Here is a 22,466-nt window from a genome sequence, read left to right as displayed (position 1 = left end):
TTATCCTGAAGATGTCCTCGGAAACAAGGACGAAACGTTGATTTTTTAATAATTTCATTCGGTTTTTTCTATTTTTTCTTTAAACATAACGTCAACCACCGCTGGTATATTTTTTCATTCCTTATACATATATATATGTTGCTAATCTAACCACACCAATGATCTGTGATACATTGAAACAGTACTGCATAAGGACAACTAATATATATATATATATATATATCTTTAAAGAGGTATATTTGGTAAAAAACAAGGATAAAAAGTGCTCAATAAGTTAGTAGAGCCAAATATGTTTTTTATTATTTCAACCTCAGGTGTATTAACTTAATTCACTACAAGTTGTTTCAATAGACGGGATGAAGGATTATCCATCTATATCATTAGATCGTTCTGATGATATATAGTCAGATAATCTTATATCCCGTCTAGTGAAACAACTTTTTTTTTTTTTTTTGTTACAAGGTGGTCACCACTTATCAAGGCCCGGAAGCCACTCAGGGATAAGGGTTATTGTAAGTACAGTACGTTAGTGTGGATATTTAAAGTGTCTACTTAAGGGGGCGGTCCATCAGGAATTTGTTTACGTTGGACTTGTAATGGATTAAGTTAATACACTTGAGGTTGAAATAGTAACCACACACACACACACATTTATATATAAGAAGGAAAACTAAAAATGTTGTAAATTAGAATTTACAACATTTATTATTTAACACTAGGAATACAAGTGGAACCTTAAGATTTCTTTATTCCATGGACTTTCAAAGAATGGCTCTTATCCTCGGAGAAAAATAGCAAAATAATGAAACCATGGTACGTCTCTGTTATAGGTAACGCTAGTATATATATGTACAGATTAATCATTTAAAATGTATATTTTACATATTTCAGAGACATACCATAGTTTCATTGCCGTGGATAGATGTTTTACCATTTTAAAAGGAAGTTAAAAATCCATGCAAATCACAAAATGAAAACATTCTTATAGGACATCAGATCATTTTAGCAACCGTACAAGATCAGTCCGTGGCTTTGTGAGAGGTGCATATCTATGAATTTCTGAAAATAACGAAATGCTTCAAAAAGCTCAGGTGGTTTCCGTTTTCCCATCGTTTCTGCATTTTGTCGATCTGACAATTTTCCTGTATCATGTACGCACGTGCACAAATATACAAAATAGGATTTTTATGTTTTTATTTATTTTTTTTTTACAACGGCTCTGCACATTTAGTACTGAGCACTTTTTTTTTTGTCATATATTGGGTTGGCAACTAAGTTCCCACCGTTTTGTTAATAAAAATTTTAAACATTTAATAATAAAAATAACAAATTAATCAATACTAATTTTTTTTTTGTTGCTCAAAACTTCTCCGGAACGTTCGACAAGATGTCCAGTACCTCCTTGGTAGAAATCAAAACGCAAAATAAAAATAAAAGCCAAAAGTTGTCAAACACATTTGTGTTTCTCAAATTGGAATTCCATTTTAATTATTTGAAAATTAAAAGTAATTGGTAAATGTTTAAGATCAGTAAGCAATGCAATATATGCACTAAAAATGGTTTTATGTTGTTTTTGCTGTATATTAAGTGGGAAGGAATCACTTTTATTTAAAATTCATTTAGTATTATGCATGTAAAATTGGGGAAAAACATGATTGAAATATGTCAACATTATGTGAATAGGCAAAATTAAAAATAAATTGCCAACAAATTTGACCTGATGTCGTGTTTATCGAAAAACGAAACTTGAATTTTCACTCGGAATGATTCCTTGTCTAACATATAATAATATATGATTAATATATATATATATAAGTTACTAATATTTACCAAAAAAATCATGAAACCGTTTTTAATTGCTATACAGAATTTTTATCGCATTCTTTTTTGGCCGCAACCTTTAATCATTACCCTGTACTTTAAGCTAACAATTAAATAAACAAAAAAATATCATAAAAACTGAATTTAAATTAAGACTATCTAAAAAAAAAATTAAAAAAACATAGCAAGATCCATATCCTGTACAAATGTCAAAAAAAACGCAAGTGTATGTGATACATGTGTAAAAGTAAATAAACATATTTATAAAAAAAAAAACAGTTTACAGATATTCTTATTTATTATATTTAAAATTATTTGAAAAAAAAAAAAAGATCAATTGTATGTGATACATTATTATATTTAAAGTCGTTTTCACTTAACAATTCAATAAACAAAAATACAATAAAAATTGAACTGAAACTATCTAAAAAGACAAACTATTTTTGGAACTGTTAAATATTCATTCATTTCTGTGAAAATATATCTGTAAATAAAATATATTTTAACAAATATGTAAATAAAAATATTTATTTAAAAAAAAAAAAATCACATTGTGATACATTCATGTAAGTAAATAAAATATTTAAGAAAAGTTTTCGGATATTCTTATTTATTATATTTAAAATTATTTGAAACAAAAAAAACAAAAAATCAAGTGTACGTGATACATTATTATATTTAAAGTCAATACTGAAAAAAAAAAAAACATAAAAAAAAACCCAAAAAACAAATTAGAATTCAGAACTTTTTTCGGTGGTGGGGTGGGGTGGGGGGACGACGACAAAATTTGCTGTCGCAGTTTACTTCCTGCCCTTCCTTTACTTAGCACTGACCAGAATGAGTGAACATGTGCACTTGCTCCTCATTTTATTAATAGTGGCAATGACGCATGTTTGTATTTATTTGATTCCCCCACTGACCAAATTAGGCACAAGGCCGCTTTTTTTAATGTGGAGAGAAAGGGGAGGGGAAAGAGGGAACCAGCTACCCCGACGGGGGGCTGGGGGAACTGGTAGTGACAATTGGTATGAAGGGTCTCCCTACATTGACCAAAACCGATTGCCTCAAGATTTCCCATCATTTCGACTGCTCACAAGAATGAAATGCAGAATATTCTGTGCAGCTTAATTGCTATATATATTTTCATAATTTACTACCTAGCTCTACTCATGTATTGTGCACTGTTGAAGTAAATACTGAAGATTTATGCATAAAACTATATCTTCGTATATTAACTTATGTGATTAAATGAAGTAATCCTATATATATATATATATATATATATATATATATATATATAGTAATTTATAAAATATATATGGCGATTAAGCTACACTGAATATTCTGCGTTTCATCCAACTATAGGATTCGTCAGGCTTATGCGCATAAGCCTGACGAATCCTATAGTTGGATGAAACGCAGAATATTCAGTGTAGCTTAATCGCCATATATATTTTATAAATTACTAACTAGCTCTACCTACGTATTGAGCACTTTTGAAGTAAATACTTAAAGTTTACGCATAAATCTATACTTTCGTATAGTAAATTTATATGAATAAATGAAATAGTTATATATATATATATATAGCATAATACTAATAATTAATGCACAAATACATGAAAATACTCGAGTATAACATAAAATGTACATAAACATCCAAATTAAAACGAAGCCATTTCTGATCACAAAGAAAAGAAAAATTCTTGCTAAAACAACAAAGAAATGTGTGCACGCTCATTAGCTACAATAAATTGGTATGAATAACTAAGAATCTGACTTGTTGACTAGCAAACCCAGTACCACGGGAATATGTAAAAATATGAAGCAGCATCAATTCCATGTAATAGCCTGATGAATCCTCATAAGGAAAATTCTGTGTAGCTTAATTGCAATATATATTTTCAAAACATATATATATATATATATATATAAAAATATATACAAGAGCAAACAGTTAATAAATAATATATAGTCCTTTGTGCATCATTTGCCAGAACAGATACTACACTTTGATCTTTGATCCCTGGGCAGTATTTATTTGCTTCCCCACTCAACTAATTAAGCAGAAGGCCATTTTTTTAATGGAGAGAGATTGAGGAAAAGGAAAATAGGGGAACTGGATAGTGACAATTGGTATGAAGGGTTTCCCCTGCGTTGACCAATAACTGATTGCTATAAGAGCAATGCTCTTATATGTGGAGTCGCCTCCATGTATGGTCTTTAATTGCAGCATCTGCCGAAACAGATACTACACTTTGATCTTGGCCCAAAGGCCAATGATGCATGTTCATAGCTTAAGGGGAAATAACTCTTGTAGCTTAAATAAATAAGCTTACTTCCGGTTTTAAACGCAATTGTTGTCAGTTTTTAATAATTGAAAATAAATTAAAAAATAAATTAAATCAACTTTAAATAATATTTCGAAATATAACCATTAAAATGATTCTACTACAAAAAATAATAACATGAAGATAATTATTTAAATAAATTTTCTGTACTGCAATATGCAAATGAGGTTACTCATTTAATGTAGATTTCTTTTGAATAAATTGTATATCTAGAAAATCATGTTGGAACACAAGTCTGTTTTCAGTACGAAAGTTAATTCATGAAACAATGTATCCTTTGCAAATATTAATTAAATTGTAAACAGACAGGAATCCGACTTTATTATAATAGATGCGGAATCATTTCCATTTAAAATCCATTTGGTGTTACACATGTAAAATTGAGAAAAGCATGCTTGAAATGTGTCAATATTATGTGAATATAAGCTAGATCCAAACAAAATGGCCACCGATGTTGTGTTTATCGAAAAACGAAATTCGAATGTTCAATCGAAAAGATTACTCAGTTAATATTTATTTTTTGTTTTTTAATATAGGGAGAATTCTGGACAAGAACCAAAAATAGTGTATAAGCGATAAAATGTTTTTTTTTGTTTTTTTTAAGATTATGACATGATGAACAGTTTGGAGTTAAAATTAATTTAGTATTACACATGAGAGCTGAAGAAAAAGACTTTTTAAATGAGTAAATATGTTGCATAATTTTTAAAGATCATGGCTGTAAAAGAATGCGAGAAAAAATCTATTTAGGCATTTATAGTAGTTTTATGCATTTTTTTTTCTGTTATATATAGTACTAAATAAGAAATAATTTCCATTAAAATCCAGTAAATATTATGCATCTACAATTGAGAAAAGCACACCTGAAAAGTGTCATTATGTGAAAGAAGCTGTAGCAAAAAAAAAAAAAAAAAATGGCCACTGAATTTGATCTGATGTCGTGTTTATAACAAAACTAAAATTTTAACTTAGAATGATTCATTATTTAATATTTATTAATAATAATATAAATTTATGATATTTAACAAAAATTACAACATAAAATCATTTTCATTGTGTATACCACACCCTTAAATGTAGAAATTGACTGAAAAAAATAAATAAATAAATAAATAAAATAAAATGAATTCCAAAATTGAAAAAGAAACGTGGGTTCTTATCTAACAACTCAAATACATTTTGAAAAAAATTTATTCCATATGGAGCTAGGAAGTGTTTTTTTTTTATTTTATTAGGAGAGAGATTACTCAATATAAGGGACAGAGCCTTTTATCACAGCAAAAAAATTTAAAAGACAACAACAACAACGAAAATACTGGAATAAAATAATACTGTTTGTTAGAATGAAAGAAATTGACCAAAAATTTGTGGCATCAAAGTTTTTAAAAAATTGAAGGAAGACGTTTACAACACTAATTATAGAATCATTAATTTCTTAAAAAAAAAAAATTTAGTTTTTGCAGGGGCTGAGGGGGGGGTAGAGGTTCAGTTTAACATAAAATAATCCTTTTTTCACTACCTCTTACATTTTTGTCATTCAATTTTTATGGGAAAAACACTTTTTAAAAAAATAATTGTACAATTTTTAGACGGGTGGTTCAGTTTCCTCATGTAAATTTAACTTAATTTAAAATAATCCCAACTGCTTTAAAATACCAGACAGGCGTTCATAAACTGATTTTAAAAAAGAAAAGAAAAAAATTAAAATGATCGGAGTTGTGAAATTATTTCACATTAAACACGATTATAAGACTGAACACCACACTAAAAATTGAAAAAGTAAGTCTTTTTCCAAATTTTTTATAATTTTAATAGTTGTTGCTTTGCGACATGGCATTCAGAAGAAATTAAATAAAAAATTAAGTGTCAAGGTTTGGGTGGGGTGGAGGGTTGTTGTATACGTCCGCCAAATTAAAAAAAAAAAAATTTGAAGAAAAGATTTAATTTTTTTTTTTTTTTTACTTTTATTTTTCATTGCAAACAAGGTATTATGCCACCAAGACATCAGGGGGCAGATTTAGAAGGGGCTTCCCAAATGGGGCATTGTACAAGATAACATTTAAATTTCTGCGAATAGATTGACTGATCATTAAGACGTTCAACTGAGAAATGCGTCAAATAATTTTAGCTGAGATGGACTGTACGATCACATATGTTAGAAACAGTCTAACAAATGATATTTAAGCAATGTGCTTAACATATAATTAATTCTCTCTCACTTTGTCTTTTCCTCTTCTGTTTACTTAGATAAGGAAATGTGATAGTGAAAACTCTTGTAAAAGACTTTATAGTTCATGTGTTATTTTGCAGAAGAAAACTGACTCAGAGGATCGAGAAATATCTTAGAACATGTAGCAGATAGATAAACTCCGCTGGCACTGGTTAGCATATTCAGAATTATGCTGTCTTAAATATTTAAAGATGGGTTGGTTATTGACTTCTATGTCATGCTGACCTTTCTGGGGGTCAAAACCATGTGTTCATTTTTGTATGAATGTTCATCTGTTGGGGAGACGAAGAGAATGTGATCATACTAAAGAATTATGGAGGACACGTGCTGGGAGTTTGTTTAAAAGTGAACTTGGTTTGTACAAATCGAGCCTCACTCTCTCGTTCCAAACGGATTCAACGACAGGACAGGATCGAGACAGCTGGACATCAGGTGAGATGCAGGAGTTGTCAAAAGTGTTTGTCGTGTGTTGAGATGATGTGCACATATACACACAGGCGGTTAGCAGGGTAAAGTACCCTACCAATAAGTGCAGATCTGTCAAAAATGACGTTACCGGAGGTGAATAGGTCAAGTAGTATACCTCACAGATTCCAGGGTTAAACACCTACAAGAGAACAGGTTGATATAAACAAGTGAGGCGACAGAAGAGAGTCAAATATTCTGGTAGGCCATGAGTCACGTCACTGAAATCCGCCCACCTCTTGTCTACCGACTGAAGCACACAACACAGCGAGAAATAAATGAGCATTTCATATTTTTCTAACAAACGATTTTTTTCGTTGTGAGTTCTTTTCTTGGCTGACAAGAAATTGCTATTTATTCAACCCAGTTACATCACAGTGTTGATGTTCTCTTACATACAGCACTTGATATTCCAAAATGGTCACCCATCTGGTACTGACCAGGTTTAACGTTGTTTAACTTCAGTGGTTTTATGAAAACTGGTGCGCCAACATGATTATATAGAATTTTCAAAAAGGGAAATGCTCAAGTGAATCAAGCTGACATGACACTCACTCTAGGCGACTTGAAGTGACTTCCTCCAAAGGAAGAAGTTTCATGGGAAGATGTCTCAAGATGGTATATTAACCGCCTTTTAATGCCGAAACACCAAGTCAGTATTCAAAACAATTCTATATGATTAATTAAATCTACATAGTTATGCATGCATTAGAGATCTTTACGTATTTATATTTGTCCTGCATAGAAATAAGTCTGCGGCTCAAAAGTATTAATTGCCAACTCGGTATTTAATCATCCTCGTGTATGCTTGTGAAACTTGAACTGTATATGCTAGACATGCCAAGAAACTGAACCATTTCCAAATGACCGACTTCCGTGGACTGTTGAAAATCAAGTGGCAAGACAAGATACCAGATACAGAGGTTTTAGCCCAGTCAAAGCTCTCGTTAGTACACCCCGTGTTGCAGAAATGCCACGTTTGTTGGGCAGGTCATATATGCTGCATTCCAGTTTCAAGGATCCCAAAACTGCTCCTTTATGGTGAGCTGTTAAAAGGAAAAAGACCTGCAAGAGGACAGCAGAAACGGTTCAAGGACAATCTGAGGGTTTCCCCCAAACAGTTCGGTTTGTATCTTAACTCATGGGAAAAACTAACCCAAGACAAATGTTCCTGGCGTGCTGCAATTCACAAAGGTGTTACAATTGCTGAATCTGTACGTAATGAAGAACGCAAGCAGAAACGTGACATTAGAAAAGACAGAGCAATCAACACATCTGCTATAGAATTACCCCACTGGTGCCCAACATGCAGGAAAATCTTCAGAATGCCTACTGAAGAGAACTTGAATGCCTACTGAAGAGAACTTGAATGCCTACTAGACACTGTCCTCGAGTGTCTACGGTCTCTCTGTACAGGCGTTTGTCAGAACAATCTGGCATGAGGATACTTTTTCCATAGAAGTAAATCCTGACCAAATATTCAAAATCACATTTTGTATTCGAAGCCCAAATAAGATCTCCTCACTATGGCCAACTTACATTAGCTTTTACGAGGAATGGTGCATTTTCTCCAAATGATGTTACTTCAAGTAACAGCACAAAGCTGGATACTCCACCAGACTAGATAAATTCTTGTCCTGGAATCCAGTAAGACCAATACACCAGAATGAAAGATATACTACAACATATGAAAATGGTTAATTGGCAAGATGAAAATTATGTTCTAAATTTCTTTACTAACTCCGTGTTTAAGAACTTTAATGGAACATTCGAATATCTGTGTATCTCATATAGAGTTCAAGTGTTAGCCCCAGGTAGTGGGCCCCTTGATTTATAAGAAAAAAAGAAGGAAAAGCAATTGCATGATCACAGTCATCTTCATCATCAGCACAATCATCATCACAAGCAATTGATGAACATCGTTTAATCATCGTCAACCAAGAACAGGTAATGACTAACTGATCTGGTCACTGATTAGTAACAGAAAGCTTACATCTGGGCAACTAGCCAGTAACTACATCTGCCAGATGAAAAAAAAAAAAAAAAATGAAATGCGTTGTTCTTTTATGTATATGGTTAAAAATATTCAAAATGAAGATTGATTTTTTGCTGCAGCCAATAGAAAGTCACAATACTAAAGTGTAAAGCTGTTGACAAATGTTTTAAAGCGCAGTAGGTAATTCCTTCCTTTCAACCGCCTGAAGATGTGACACAAAGTCGGAAGGTGGTGGAAAGTCAAGTAAGCATTACTAAAAGAAGGAGCACTCTGGCCTTTTAAAAATTGTCTGGGCAGCCCTGTCGGCATTCCCTGGTCAGGGCGCCTCAAACAATAGGAAGTAATACCTGGGAAAATGGACCTCCTAGAACTACCCAGAATCATATCTCAGCCTGATAGATGCAAGGTCATCTCCTACTCAAAAATGGCCAAGACTATCACGACTGTGTGACATGAATATAAGCTACTCAGGTTGCCTCAGGTAAAAGTAAAAAGTTTTGAAGAAAGCTTAAATAATACTTAGTGGTTGAATCCATCTTGGCAAGAGGGGAAATAGGCCTACTGCAGCTGCTATTTGGCACAAATCCATTCAGATTGGAGAGAAAGGGAAGAATAGAAGTTCACATCAAAAACGAAAAATATTTCATTTCAGACAAGAAAAATAAAAGGAAAAGAGTAAAAAAAAAATAAAATAAAAATAAAAAAAGATAAAAAAAAAAGAAAGCTCAATACTTTAATAAAAATAAACTAAACTTCTAAACAAGGGGAATAACTCTCGATTAAGTAAAAAATAAAAAATAAGAAAAAAGATGAGAAATCCAAAAAAAACAAAAAAACTCCATGTCTAAATAAAAAAAACTTGTAAGCAAGGGGAATAACTCGATTAAGTAAAAAATAAAAATGGCTGTTTTGTTTGCAATGATTTAAGATGAAGCCATTTTGAGACTTTTTTTTGGAAGACCGGGTTTAAATAAAGTCTCTTTGAAAAAGTCAGTTTTTGAGGGGGGGGGGAGTTTTTTCTTCACGTTACATGAATATTTCATGTTAGATGTGATGACTTGATTTCATGAATTTGTTTTTGATCATCACGATTTTTTTTTTTTTTTTCAGAAATATTTCTCAGTTCTTCAGATTAATCATGGATTTTGGCATTTACAATGATTTTTGAATCAGATTTGGGAAAAGAGGGGGACGGGGATTGAAAAATGGATAATCCTCAAAACAATAATTTTGGTCAAAAATTGAACAATGTTCTCTCATAGGAAAAATAAACTAAAAAAATTTTGTGAAGATGTTAAAAAAAAAAAAAAAGCAAACATGTATAATAAAAATTTATGGTAACATTTTTTTTTTATTTGTAATAAATATTCAATTTGCATATCAATGTTTTTTTGCGGACCGTTATTCTCATCTTTATAATTGTTGTTGCGTCAACACGTTTCTGACAGCTATTCCTCTGGCTGTCTTCAGGTGGTTAACCGTGACAGGATAGGAATGCTGAGTTTGGTAAATGTATCCCCAGTAATTACTGCCTTGAAGAAGGCCCGAGGATGAGTTGGCCGAAACATGGTGAAACAACAACAACAACTATGAAGATGAGGATAACAACCTGCAAAAAAAAAAAAAATACGCAAATTTTGAAACCTCATCTCAAAGAATTTCAAAAAAATAAAAATAAAATAAAATATTCAATTATTGACCAAAATGTTTGTTTTTTTTCAACATTTCAAAGTAGAGATGGCGACAGTAGTGAGAGTGGCGGCAAGAGTGGAGATGAATAAATAATCGCACAAAATCATGACGATAAGAATCTGTGTGTGTGTGTAGGGTGGTGGGAGTGGGAGGGTAAACAAAGGATTTCTGGGAATAACGACAGAAATAAACATGTGAGATTAAAAACAAACAACAAAAACGATGAGCGTCAATTTTTTTTTGTGTTGGGGGAAGGGGGGGGGTATTATAGTCACTTCATGTCCCTCCCTATCCCTCCCCATCCCCAACGACCGACTGAAAGACAGGGCAGTTAATGAGCATGAAAACAAAATAAACGGTCACTCGATAACAAAGGAGAAGAATGTTTGTGGATGTCGTAACCAGTGAGGGGCAATTCCAAAACTTTTCCAGATTCCGATACAATTACCGATTCCTTTTAAATTGATAAATATTCTGAAATATGTTGCTTTTATTTTTAATTTTCTTAAATTATGGCTCCCCCCCCCCAACATATATTCCTGGCATGGATTAAAACCTGAATTGACAGGTGCGTGAATTTAATGAGGTCAAACAGAAATCTCGCAGTTAACTTTTACTGTGAGGCAGTTTTTTTGGATTTGTTTACCCAACTTTGGTTTCCCCAAGATGTTGGGGGGGGGGAGATTAGCTCTCCATAAAAAGGGGATTGTCCAAATTGAATAGCAATTGTCTGATATAAGGGGTTTCCCCTCACACTGATCAAAGCTTTATTGCTTTCTGGACGTTCGCTTCAGATTAGTTTTGCTTTTATACTAAAAAGCCAAATTAACACGAGAGGAACCGAAATAGCAAGAATTTTTTAAAAGTCGATATAAATAAATCTAGACGCGACACGCGTTCACAAATCGTAGATATTACAATCTCCACGATACATAAAAAGTTCTAAAATGTAGTAACTCCAGGGAGACCCCCCCCCCCACGAAAAAAGCTGAGATTTTGATAAATTCACTGTGAGATTTTCAATTATATTTTTTCTATTGTGCCATTTTTATCTATTTATTAACTTGTGCCATTTTCATCTAAATTCAGTGAAAATAATAGCTATTCTAGAGATAGTTTATCAGTTAGGGTTTCTAATTCTCCAAAAATTGAAAATTGGTTTAATATCAAACGAGAATAAGCATTGGGTTTTAAAATTTCAAACAAACAAAAAAATAAATAAATAAAAATACAATAAAACAGTAATTATTTATAAGAATATCTATGCAGTAACCACACCGAAACGTCGTGCCAATAACACCCAATATGAGAATGATTATCCGAGTAACCAAAGCAATACAAACATTCACATCTCATCTCAAAATTTCAGAGTTGCAATATTTGCTTCGTTTACCAAAATTTACTCAAACAAAAAATTAAGTTCTAAGAATCAATTCTAAATCTATATATTTTCGCCAATGTTGTAAATACGAATTTTCTAATAAATAAATAAATGTTTCATATTTAGTCATAAAAAAAAACAAACATTTTTTTTAAAGAATCGTTTTTGTTATCGGAAATAAGAATCAATTCTAAATCTGAGTAGAGGATTCTTAACCTGCGCTTCATCCTTAGCTAGTTAGTAACCCCCCCCCCATGTAATGTCCACATATATTTTCGCCAATGTTCTAAATACAAATTTTCTAATAAATAAATAAATGTTTCATATCTAATCATAAATGTTTTTTTAAAGAATCGTTTTTGCTATCGGAAATAAGGCTCAAATTTTCCCTGATTACGACATCCCAACAAGTTCCAATTTTTTTGATCCCCGATAAATCATCCCAACACTAGTTGTGACCCATCAGGTAAGTGCTAACTGCGTAAAAATGAAACGTAGCCCCAACAAAGACGAAGCAATGCCAGATAGCGTGGGCAAATGGAATGATGCCGTCACATTTGAAGAAAACAACGCCCATTGCGTAGGTGATGCCACCCAGCGTCAATTCATACAGGCCGGAAGTTTCTTTCTGAAAAATAAAGGAAAAACAAATTGATAAATATATATATATATATAATACAATTGTTTTCTTCAAAGAATAAATCTTTAACAAAGCAAAACTAATCAAGATAAGAAAGCTCAACACTATTAAGGGGAGCAAACATTAAATGAAAGATGGGGAATAAAATTTATGAATAACCTTATTATATCATCAGAACAGTAAAGAAAACTAAAACTGGAAAATTAAGAAAAGAAAAAAAAACTTTTTAGGCCATGGCATTTTGAAGCTAAATGCTTCTCATCAGAAGAATGCAACTATAGATAATTTTGTATAATTCCGACTCTTCTCCTCTTCTGATGAGAAGCATTTAAATTCGAAATGCTATGATCTAAAGAGGTTTCTTTTTTCTTAATTTTCCCCTTTTACTTTTCTTTATTGTTCGGCTGATAAAATACAGGCTGGTTTAGACCTGATGAGCTTAGAGGAAGTTTAAATCTTGACAGTATAGAGACATAAATAGGAATGCACTTATTTATTATACAAAATTATCTATATTTGCATTTTATATAATTCTGGTCCTTCTTTTTTGATAAGAAGCATGTAGCTTCGAAATGCCACAGCCTAAAGAGTTTTGATAAAAATCTGGCCAGAGATAGGTTACTTTGGAAGTCAATCTCTAAAAGACCTTGTAGACATGGTCCCAAATAATAATCCCTTACACCCAAGTGGCAATGTGCCCTGTTTGGGGTGAAAAAGTAAAAATAAATTTAAAAAAAAAACTCAACATTTTTTTTTAACGTGGCTTGTTGCACTTTATTTTTTTTTTTATGATTTGCTTTGCTTGAAAAAAGACGGATGAAACGGGTTGAAATGAGACGAGAGTGAAATAAACCAACCATAGCAAGGATCGTCACTGATGGGCAAATACTTATAATCAAATAGAGGAGAGTCTCCAACCATTTGTATCTGCAAAGAAAAATAGTTGATAAGAATTATCGCTCGCACATGTAAACGAAAAGAATGAACTAAAAGAACTGAAAAACTTATATCTATTATAAATTTTCATACTGTCTGTGTGTGTGTGTGTGTGTGTGTGTGACGCGGTTTGTCTCAGCCTACAAGCAATCCACTCAGGCAAGTTAGGTACCAAAATGAAACTTATGGCCCAGCGGATGTTTTAGTGATAATTATGTCCATGTTTGGTGTATGGAAATGCAAAAAATGTAAAAAAACAACGATTTACTAAACAACGTTTTATTTACTCAATACTTTTCCGGTATTTACCGGAAGTTATTATCTCCCTTAGTAAGTTTGCTTTACTCTGTGTGTGTGTGTGTGTGTGTGTGTTTTGTGTGTTTGTTTGTGTGAGTGTGTGTGTTTGTTTGTTTGTGTGTGTGAGTGTGTGTGTGTGTGTGAGAGACAGACAGAGAGAGGCAGGCAGGCAGGCGGTTCAAAATGAAGCTTATGACCCAGCGGATGTTTTAGTGATATTTATATCCATGTTTCATGAAAAACACTCATCTAGCTGAAACCACTATCAATTATTTTGCCCACTCTTTATCTGAGCCTAAACCTAAATGTAGATTCCATGAACAAAACTTCTTCCTTAGAACTGCACACCTGTGGAACTCTCCTCCGTTTTTCTGCTTTCCAGCTGACTACAATATCGTCGTCTTCACGTCAAATGTAAACAATTCTTGATTAGCCATCTCTTTAAGTAATTTAATTTACCAAATTCCCACTACTAACGATTACTATAACATTTTCCCATTGACTACTATACACTCATTAACCCTTATCCCCGAGTGGCCTCCAGGCCTTGATAAATGGTGAATCCTTTGTAAAAAAGAAAATTTTTAAGTTCCTGTTAACCATCAACAAATTTCTTGCCATTTATATATTCGCTTCTCCTTTGAATATGCATGAGCGTCTCTCATGCAAATTACGAGACATTGTCAGTCGACATATGCACTTTTCCCCAATCCGCAAATGATGAAATACACAACATTGTACGAATGGGTGAATGTTCCAGATTCAGAATTTTAAACAGAACTATTTATTGAGAAATCCGCTGTAATCTCCTGAGAATATGCATTCAGTGATGCTAACATTTTTTATTTGTTTTAATGGGTTCTTGGACGCACAAATTTGATTTTTTTATGAGTCCCTGGCGGAATTTTATCTCCCATCACCCCAAGAAATTTATTTATCACTCTCTGGATTAAAACGAGAAAAAGCAAAAATGTGAAAAATCAAAAATGTGAAAATCTAAAAAAAAGAAAAAAAAGAAAAAGAAGAAAAAAAAAAGAGAAAATGTGAAAATCTAAAAAAATAAGAAAATATCTTTTGCACATAAATTGGAAAACCATTTTCGTTAAATGAAAACAAATTCATCTAGAGAATATTGAAACATGTTGCACTTTTAAGGGAAGTAATTCTAATATTTTGAGAAGAGTTACGTCCCTTGGATTCAGTCCAGATATTATTATGAAAGTAAATTTGTTGCTGCTTTTGACGCACGTCCATGACAGAGGTTGAAAACAAATTAATGGCACTAGTGCTTAGGTTTTCAGTTGGGACATTTGAAGAGTGCGTAGCAGGGGCAGACAAATGCAATTTCAGGACTGAATTGAAAAATCGAAAAGATTTGTTTTCGTAAAAAAGACAGAATTCTGAAATTTTTGAATGTGTGTTTCCTTTTATAAATAAAAACTCAGGATTAATTTCTTAAAATTTTATTTTGACAACTTTTATTTATTCATTTTACAAGCAAAAAAGGGAGGTGTACTATATGTCGTCACTGATCTGAGGGAGATAACTATTTTACTAAGAGATTAGCGTACAGTTATCACCCACTTTTTGGCCACTTTAATTCCCTATTTTGTATGCTTTTTTTCTTATTAGTGAAAAAAAAAATTTTTTAGAAGAAGAAACAAAAATTCGAATCTAATCTGAGATTCTTCTGGAAATGCCACAGAAGGTTTTAGTATGATTATTTAATTAAAAAACAAAACAAAAATAAACTTTTACTTATCTGTTAGCGTCCAAATTGTCGTAATCATAGGAACAACCAAACTCATGAAAAAGACTTTCAAAAATTACCTGGCAAATATATCCGATGAACCAAGTGCAAGAAAGATACAAACAATTGCACTTACTGTGGCAGTTAGAATTTTACAAAGATCTTTTAGTTGAAAAAAAAAAAAATCCCACCCCTACACCGTAGAGATCCCTAGAAGTAAAAAAACCTACTCTAACAGTTTTTTCCCCAAAACTAAACTTTGGAATTCCATTCTGAGTTCCTGTTTCCCCAACTGTACTGATATGCAGAAGTTCAAGTGTAACGTAAACAGTCATCTTGTTGCTCAAGTCCCTACATGCAATTATGTTCCAGATAGTTTTTGTTTTGAGTGAAAATGCAATAAAAAAAAAAAAATTTTTAAAGTCTGAGCTAATGCATGAAAGTCTGGCATCTGTTAGGATGCCCCATCCACAGCTAAAACAAAATGAGAAAATTGAAAAAAGAGGTTGGAGCTTGATCGACAGTGTGAGACCTCTAAGTTTGAGACTCCTTTTTTTGTGACTGTGTCGGAGAGTGAGAGACAAGTGGTAGATGCACCAGCCCAGATGTGACAAGAATACACCATGCATGGGCGAATGGTGATTTTGTAAAGGATGCTCTCTGGTGTAAGTAATTTTCTAGCAACATAGAGGGAGCCCACTTTCTTTGCAGCAGCTTTGGCAATGTCCACAATGTATTTGTTCCAATTCATGTTGCCTGTGAATGTTAAGCCAAGGAGTTTGAATGGGGAGTACTCAGGTTGAATCTCAGCTGAGAATTTGTGTTCACAACAAAGACGTATGTTCCTTATCTTTATCACAAAATTAAATTATTGAAAAAAAAAAACAAAAAAAAAGAAAAAACATGGGCGGGAGAGGGGAGGGTTAAGATCAAGTCCACTGTCCTTATAGTTAGCGACACTAGGCCAGATGAGCGAATTAAGGCTTTGTAAAGATATAGGATACTCTCGATTTGGGGAGGTGGGGGAAGATTCACTATCTTTAAAGTTAGCTTAAAACGGTTGTGGTGGGGGTGGAGAATAAAAAGGAAAAAAAAAAAAAAAAAAAAAGAGCGATTTCTGCATGTATTGCAATATACAGTTTAAAAAAAAAAAAAAAATGACCAGCGTTCTCGAAAGATTTTTATCCGCCTCATAACTCCGGGTGCACAACTATCAGGCACAAGTAGAAACAACAATATTTCAAATACAATTTCCGTGTAATTATGCCGATTCATGAAAAAACTCTGGTACGCACCGTTCATGGAACATATATTGGTACGAGATGCCCAACATGGCCAGCAACCAAATCAGCCAACGCACTTGCAGACCCCATGATTCCATATCCTTTAACAAAAGCCTGAAAATAAAAAGTCACACATCATTAAAATGTTTAAATCGAAAAAAAAAATGAAATCGAAAAAAAAAAAAAAAAAAATTGATTTTCAGCTTTTTTTTTAAGGGAAAATTCATGTATAAGGGTCATTGCAACAAAAGTAATTTTTTTAATGTATAAAAGTTGAAGAACTACGAACATGGGAGTGGTACTATTAAAACGAGCGACCATTTGTGCTCTAGAATTTATTTTTATGCATAATTACTACCGTTCTAAATGAATTTTTGCCAGGAATTCAATGACATATCTCTGCTTTTGACGCACGTCTATGACAGAGGTTGCTTTCTTAGAGCCTCACACTGTCAATATCTGTAACAAAGAGATGAAACTTTTAGGTTGTGAATGCATAAGTTTAGTCATCATAACAATGCAATTTGCAATTTTCTTTGATCCATTAGGGCTGATTAAAAAATAGGAGGCATTACATTTGGAACGCCATTTGTTTTAATATAATATGAATTATCAATCCTCATTTTAAAAAGAAATTTTGTTTCCGTAGATTTTGTGCAAAAACTCACCATGGCGTATAAGATGCTGCGATGAAAATGTAGATGACTGCACGATCTCCCATGTGAAACACATCTTTTAATGTTCTGCGAAAAAAAAAATTAATTAATTAGAAACAAATAAAAAAAATCAAATAAAGATAAAAAACAAATAAAAACAAATACAAATAAAAAACAAATAAAAGAAATCAAATAAAAATAAAAACAAATAAAAATAAAACAAATAAAAAACAAATTAAAAAAATCAAATGAAAACAAATAAAAACAAATAAAAAAATCAAATGAAAACAAATAAAAACAAATAAAAAAATCAAATAAAAAAAAATAAAAATCAAATAAAAACAAATAAAAACAAATAAAAAAATCAAATAAAAATAAAAAACAAATAAAAACAAATAAAAAAATCAAATAAAAATAAAAACAAATAAAAAAATCAACTGTTTACAAATCTGATAAAGTAACATCTATTTTCTTTTTTTCATGGAAATCACTCCAGACAAAGCATGAAGCCACTTTAAGTAACGAAATAAATAAAAAAAAATTACTCCAAGGTTAAAATCAAGCCAAAATTAAGTGTTTTTGTAAGGACGATAGAACTACAATCAAGGGGAGTTAACTCCTTTTCTGTTTCAGACGAAATTATCTTCTGCTATGCGAGGAGTTTTCTTATGTACGGCACAATCACGTTGACACACCGGTTCTCGCCAGATCACCGAAGTTAAGCAACATTGAGCCTGGCCAGGACCAGATGGGTAACCATTTTGAAAGGCTAGGCGCTGTATGTACCTTCTGGGAAGGTTGGGGTGGGGCCAGCACCCTCATCCTGTAAAAAGAACTCTTCGCTACAAAAACATCTACAAAAGTTGTAGATAGCCTATACCCCTCCAGGGGCTATGGATGGATGCGAGTTTTCTTGCATGGAGACGTGAAAAGGACGCCAGACAGATGCTGGCAAGCGCCAATGGAAGAATGAATTTTAATTCTGGTAAATGAAAATGGAGATATCTTACTTCTGTCCATAATAGTTATGACAAAGAAAACTCAATATCAGACTAAAACTGATAGATGTTATTTGTATTGTTCTATGTATTACCTCCTCCTAAATAAAATGTCTACATAAAGTCAACTGTGAATGTTCTTATTTCTTCCGCTACTTTCTACCAGTCAAGTGCTCCGTACATACGTATTCATAATGATGAGTCGATGAGATCTCAGCAGTCAAAGTTATTTTTAAAAAATTATTTGTGATTCTGGATTTATTATTGAAAAAAAAAAAAAATTTATTTAATATATTTTATTTTATTTAATAAAATATAAATATTTTATTATATTACCAATGTTGCTTAAGTTTGGTGATCCAGTGGGAACCGGTGTTTTAACGTATATAAGATTGTTTAATACCTGTAAAACTACTTATTTGCAGAAAATTTAAAGGCGATATTTGTTTTCAGCATACACGAAAACCTAGAAAAGTCATCATTTTAAAGGAAAATGTTAAGGTGGGAACCAAGCAAAAATTTACCAAATCTTTTAGTTTTATATTTGCTTTAAAAAAAGCAATATTAAATACAGTGTTGGTCATCCGTACCTTAAAATTTGTCTGACGTCACTTCTGTTGAATGGCTTTGCAAACAAAGAAGTGTGACTCTTAATGAAAACCAGTATGACATAAAGCACATACTATGAGCCAACGGCTATAACTTTTGCCCAATTTTAACAGGCTAGAAAATCTATTTTTTGCATAATCTTCAAAGTCTTAATAAACATTTGCAAGTAATTTTAACGTCTTTAAACTGACAATTACAGAATCTAATGCAATAAAAGAAACTTAAAAATAGTTTCAATCATAAAATCTAAAGCAAATATGTAAGAAAAGTAATTGTTATTGCATTTGGTTACAGTTACAGTGAGAAATAGGATTTACTGGTTAAATGGTTTAATCTCTTCGGGTTTTTTTTAACAAACCAGTTAACTATGGGATGTCATTTTTATTGCCTTTGGTAACAGTTACTTATTATACGATTTTTAATTATATTCCATTAATAAAAAAAATGATATATTATTATGTGTTAACTAGTAATTATATATCATTATGTGTTAACTATTAATTATATATCATTATGTGTTAACACTTTTTATTATATATTATTATGTGTAACTATTAAGTAGTTTCTTTTTATTAACATGGTTATAATTATTGAGCAAGTTGATCTGAGTAATTTTAATGTCTTTAAACTGTCAATTACAGAACATATAAAAGACTTTAAAACAGAATAAACCATAAACATATTTGTTTTGTTTTTGTTTGAAAACGATTCCAACTTGCAATGAAAAATACAAATAAAATTCTTAAAATGTCAATGTTAAAAAAAAAAAAAAAAAAAGACGCAAAACAAAAGGGATTTATGGTTTTGTTTTTATTTGCATATTTTAAACGCGAAAAAATTGTCGATTAAAAAAAAACTTTCATAGCTTTGTTTTTATTTGCATATTTTAAACGCGAAAAAATTGTCGATTAAAAAAAAACTTTCATAGCTTTGTTTTTATTTGCATATTTTAAACGCGAAAAAATTGTCGATTAAAAAAAAACTTTCATAGCTTTGTTTTTATTTGCATATTTTAAACGCGAAAAAATTGTCGATTAAAAAAAAACTTTCATAGCTTTGTTTTTATTTGCATATTTTAAACGCGAAAAAATTGTCGATTAAAAAAAAACTTTCATAGGTTTGTTTTTATTTGCATATTTTAAACGCGAAAAAATTGTCGACTAAAAAAAACTTTCATAGCTTTGTTTTTATTTGAATATTTTAAACACGAAAAAATTGTCGATTAAAAAAAAACTTTCATAGGTTTGTTTTTATTTTCATATTTTAAACGCGAAAAAATTGTCGATTAAAAAAAAACTTTCATAGCTTTGTTTTTATTTGCATATTTTAAACGCGAAAAAATTGTCGATTAAAAAAAAACTTTCATAGCTTTGTTTTTATTTGCATATTTTAAATGCGAAAAAATTGTCGATTAAAAAAAAACTTTCATAGGTTTGTTTTTATTTGCATATTTTAAACGCGAAAAAATTGTCGATTAAAAAAAACTTTCATAGGTTTGTTTTTATTTGCATATTTTAAACGCGAAAAAATTGTCGATTAAAAAAAAACTTTCATAGCTTTGTTTTTATTTGCATATTTTAAACGCGAAAAAATTGTCGATTAAAAAAAAACTTTCATTGTTTTTATTTGCATATTTTAAACGCGAAAAAATTGTCGATTAAAAAAAAAACTTTCATAGCTTTGTTTTTATTTGCATATTTTAAACGCGAAAAAATTGTCGATTAAAAAAAAACTTTCATAGGTTTGTTTTTATTTGCATATTTTAAACGCGAAAAAATTGTCGATTAAAAAAAAACTTTCATAGCTTTGTTTTTATTTGCATATTTTAAACGCGAAAAAATTGTCGATTAAAAAAAAACTTTCATAGCTTTGTTTTTATTTGCATATTTTAAACGCGAAAAAATTGTCGATTAAAAAAAACTTTCATAGCTTTGTTTTTATTTAATTATGCATGTGCAGAATCTTTCAAACCGGAAGTTGTAAACTGGATAGATAGTTTCAACACCCAAGCCAGACGATTTGAGTTTTATAAAATAATAGATTCAGTAATATTTAACTAATTCCGACATGACATTTGAGTAAATAACATTGTTTTTAGTCGAAATTGACATTAAAAAGATAACATTGGTTTTTTTAATGAAAAATCATTTTCGACTTCAGAATTTCGCTCTTATAACGAAGAAGCACCAACATCCTTTTATTCCTTTTATCTTTGTTAGAAAGAGATTTCTTTTTTTAATTTTTTTTTTAATTATAAAAGAATATGTAAAATAGGAATGTTTTACTGTTTTGGTTTTTAACTTTTTATTTAAAAAAAAAAATAAAAGTTAAAAACATACATATTTACTGACTTAAAAAAAAATTTATTTCAAAATAAATAATTTTTTTTTTTTTACAAATAAAATGTACCATTCTATGTTTCAAAAGAATTTTTTTCAAAATAGTTTTTACCAAATAATTTTTTGCAAACTATATTTTTCAAAATATTTTTTTTAATGCACAAATAAAATATAACAATCAGTTTAGAATAGTATGAAATGGATGGAATTTATTTTATTTTATGTATATATATTTTAATTTTGGATTGTCTTTCCTTTTTGCCAGTGTAACTCTTTTGAAAATGAAAACAAAAAAATACTTCCAGCAAGTTAAAGTGTACTTGTATCCATTTTTGTTCTGTAAACTTTGTATTTAAAATTACTTAATTAAACGGTTTATTTAGAATTCTACCTAATTTTTAAAAATTACAGAAAAATCTTTATGTATGTACCTGTCACAGAACAAGGATGTCATATTCCAAAAATCATCTAAATTGATCAAGTAGTTGTTTTTTTTTTAATCTAATCAAAATTGTTAAAAATTTAACAATATTTCAAAATAAATTATATTTAAAATTTACAAATAAAATGCAATATTCTATATTTTCAAAATAATTATTTTAAAATTAATTTTTTTTTCAAAACACATAAATAAAATATAACATTCAGTTTAGAATATTATGAAATGGATAAAATGTTGTTTTTTTTAACTTTTAAAAAAGTCTTAGGAATTTTAACAGTCATTTTCGAAAAAATGCATTAATTTTGGATTATCTCCTATTTTTGCTAGTATCACTCTTTTGAAAATGAAAACAAACAAATACTTTCGTTGAGTTAAAATGCACATGTGTTCATTTTTCATCTTTCTGATAATATAATCAGTGGAAGTGATGGTGGCTAAGTGGTTAACGACATTGACTAAAAACCTTGTTGTACCGTTCGAATCCAGTTTGTCCCACAGTAACATTTTTATCAAAACCACGCTTGACCTTGTGTTTAACCTCTTGGAGGGGGTGGGTAAGTAAAATAAAATAACCCTAACA

General features: G+C 30.9%; 1 protein-coding gene across 4 annotated transcripts in view; it reads right to left on the bottom strand.

Annotated features, from left to right (window-relative positions):
• Positions 1-9,870: 9,870 nt before the first annotated feature.
• The window catches only part of LOC145254682 (monocyte to macrophage differentiation factor 2-like), a 172,600-nt gene continuing 160,004 nt past the window's right edge, over positions 9,871-22,466 (bottom strand). For all 4 annotated transcript variants that reach the window (XM_080113331.1, XM_080113332.1, XM_080113333.1 and 1 more), the window contains exons 4-7: positions 17,511-17,585; positions 16,855-16,956; positions 13,434-13,503; positions 9,871-12,564 (exon numbers count right to left, since the gene is read on the bottom strand). In XM_080113331.1, the coding sequence (XP_079969457.1) occupies positions 12,385-12,564; positions 13,434-13,503; positions 16,855-16,956; positions 17,511-17,585 (427 nt within the window). In that variant the 3' untranslated portion in view covers positions 9,871-12,384. The remainder of the gene's footprint in view (positions 12,565-13,433; positions 13,504-16,854; positions 16,957-17,510; positions 17,586-22,466) is intronic.

The sequence above is a fragment of the Euprymna scolopes genome, chromosome 30, assembly GCF_053919585.1.
Source record: "Euprymna scolopes isolate OS-2025 chromosome 30, ASM5391958v1, whole genome shotgun sequence".
NCBI lineage: Eukaryota > Metazoa > Mollusca > Cephalopoda > Sepiida > Sepiolidae > Euprymna > Euprymna scolopes.
The sequence above is the reverse complement of the archived record's forward strand: the minus strand, read 5'-3'. Positions and strand labels throughout refer to the sequence as shown.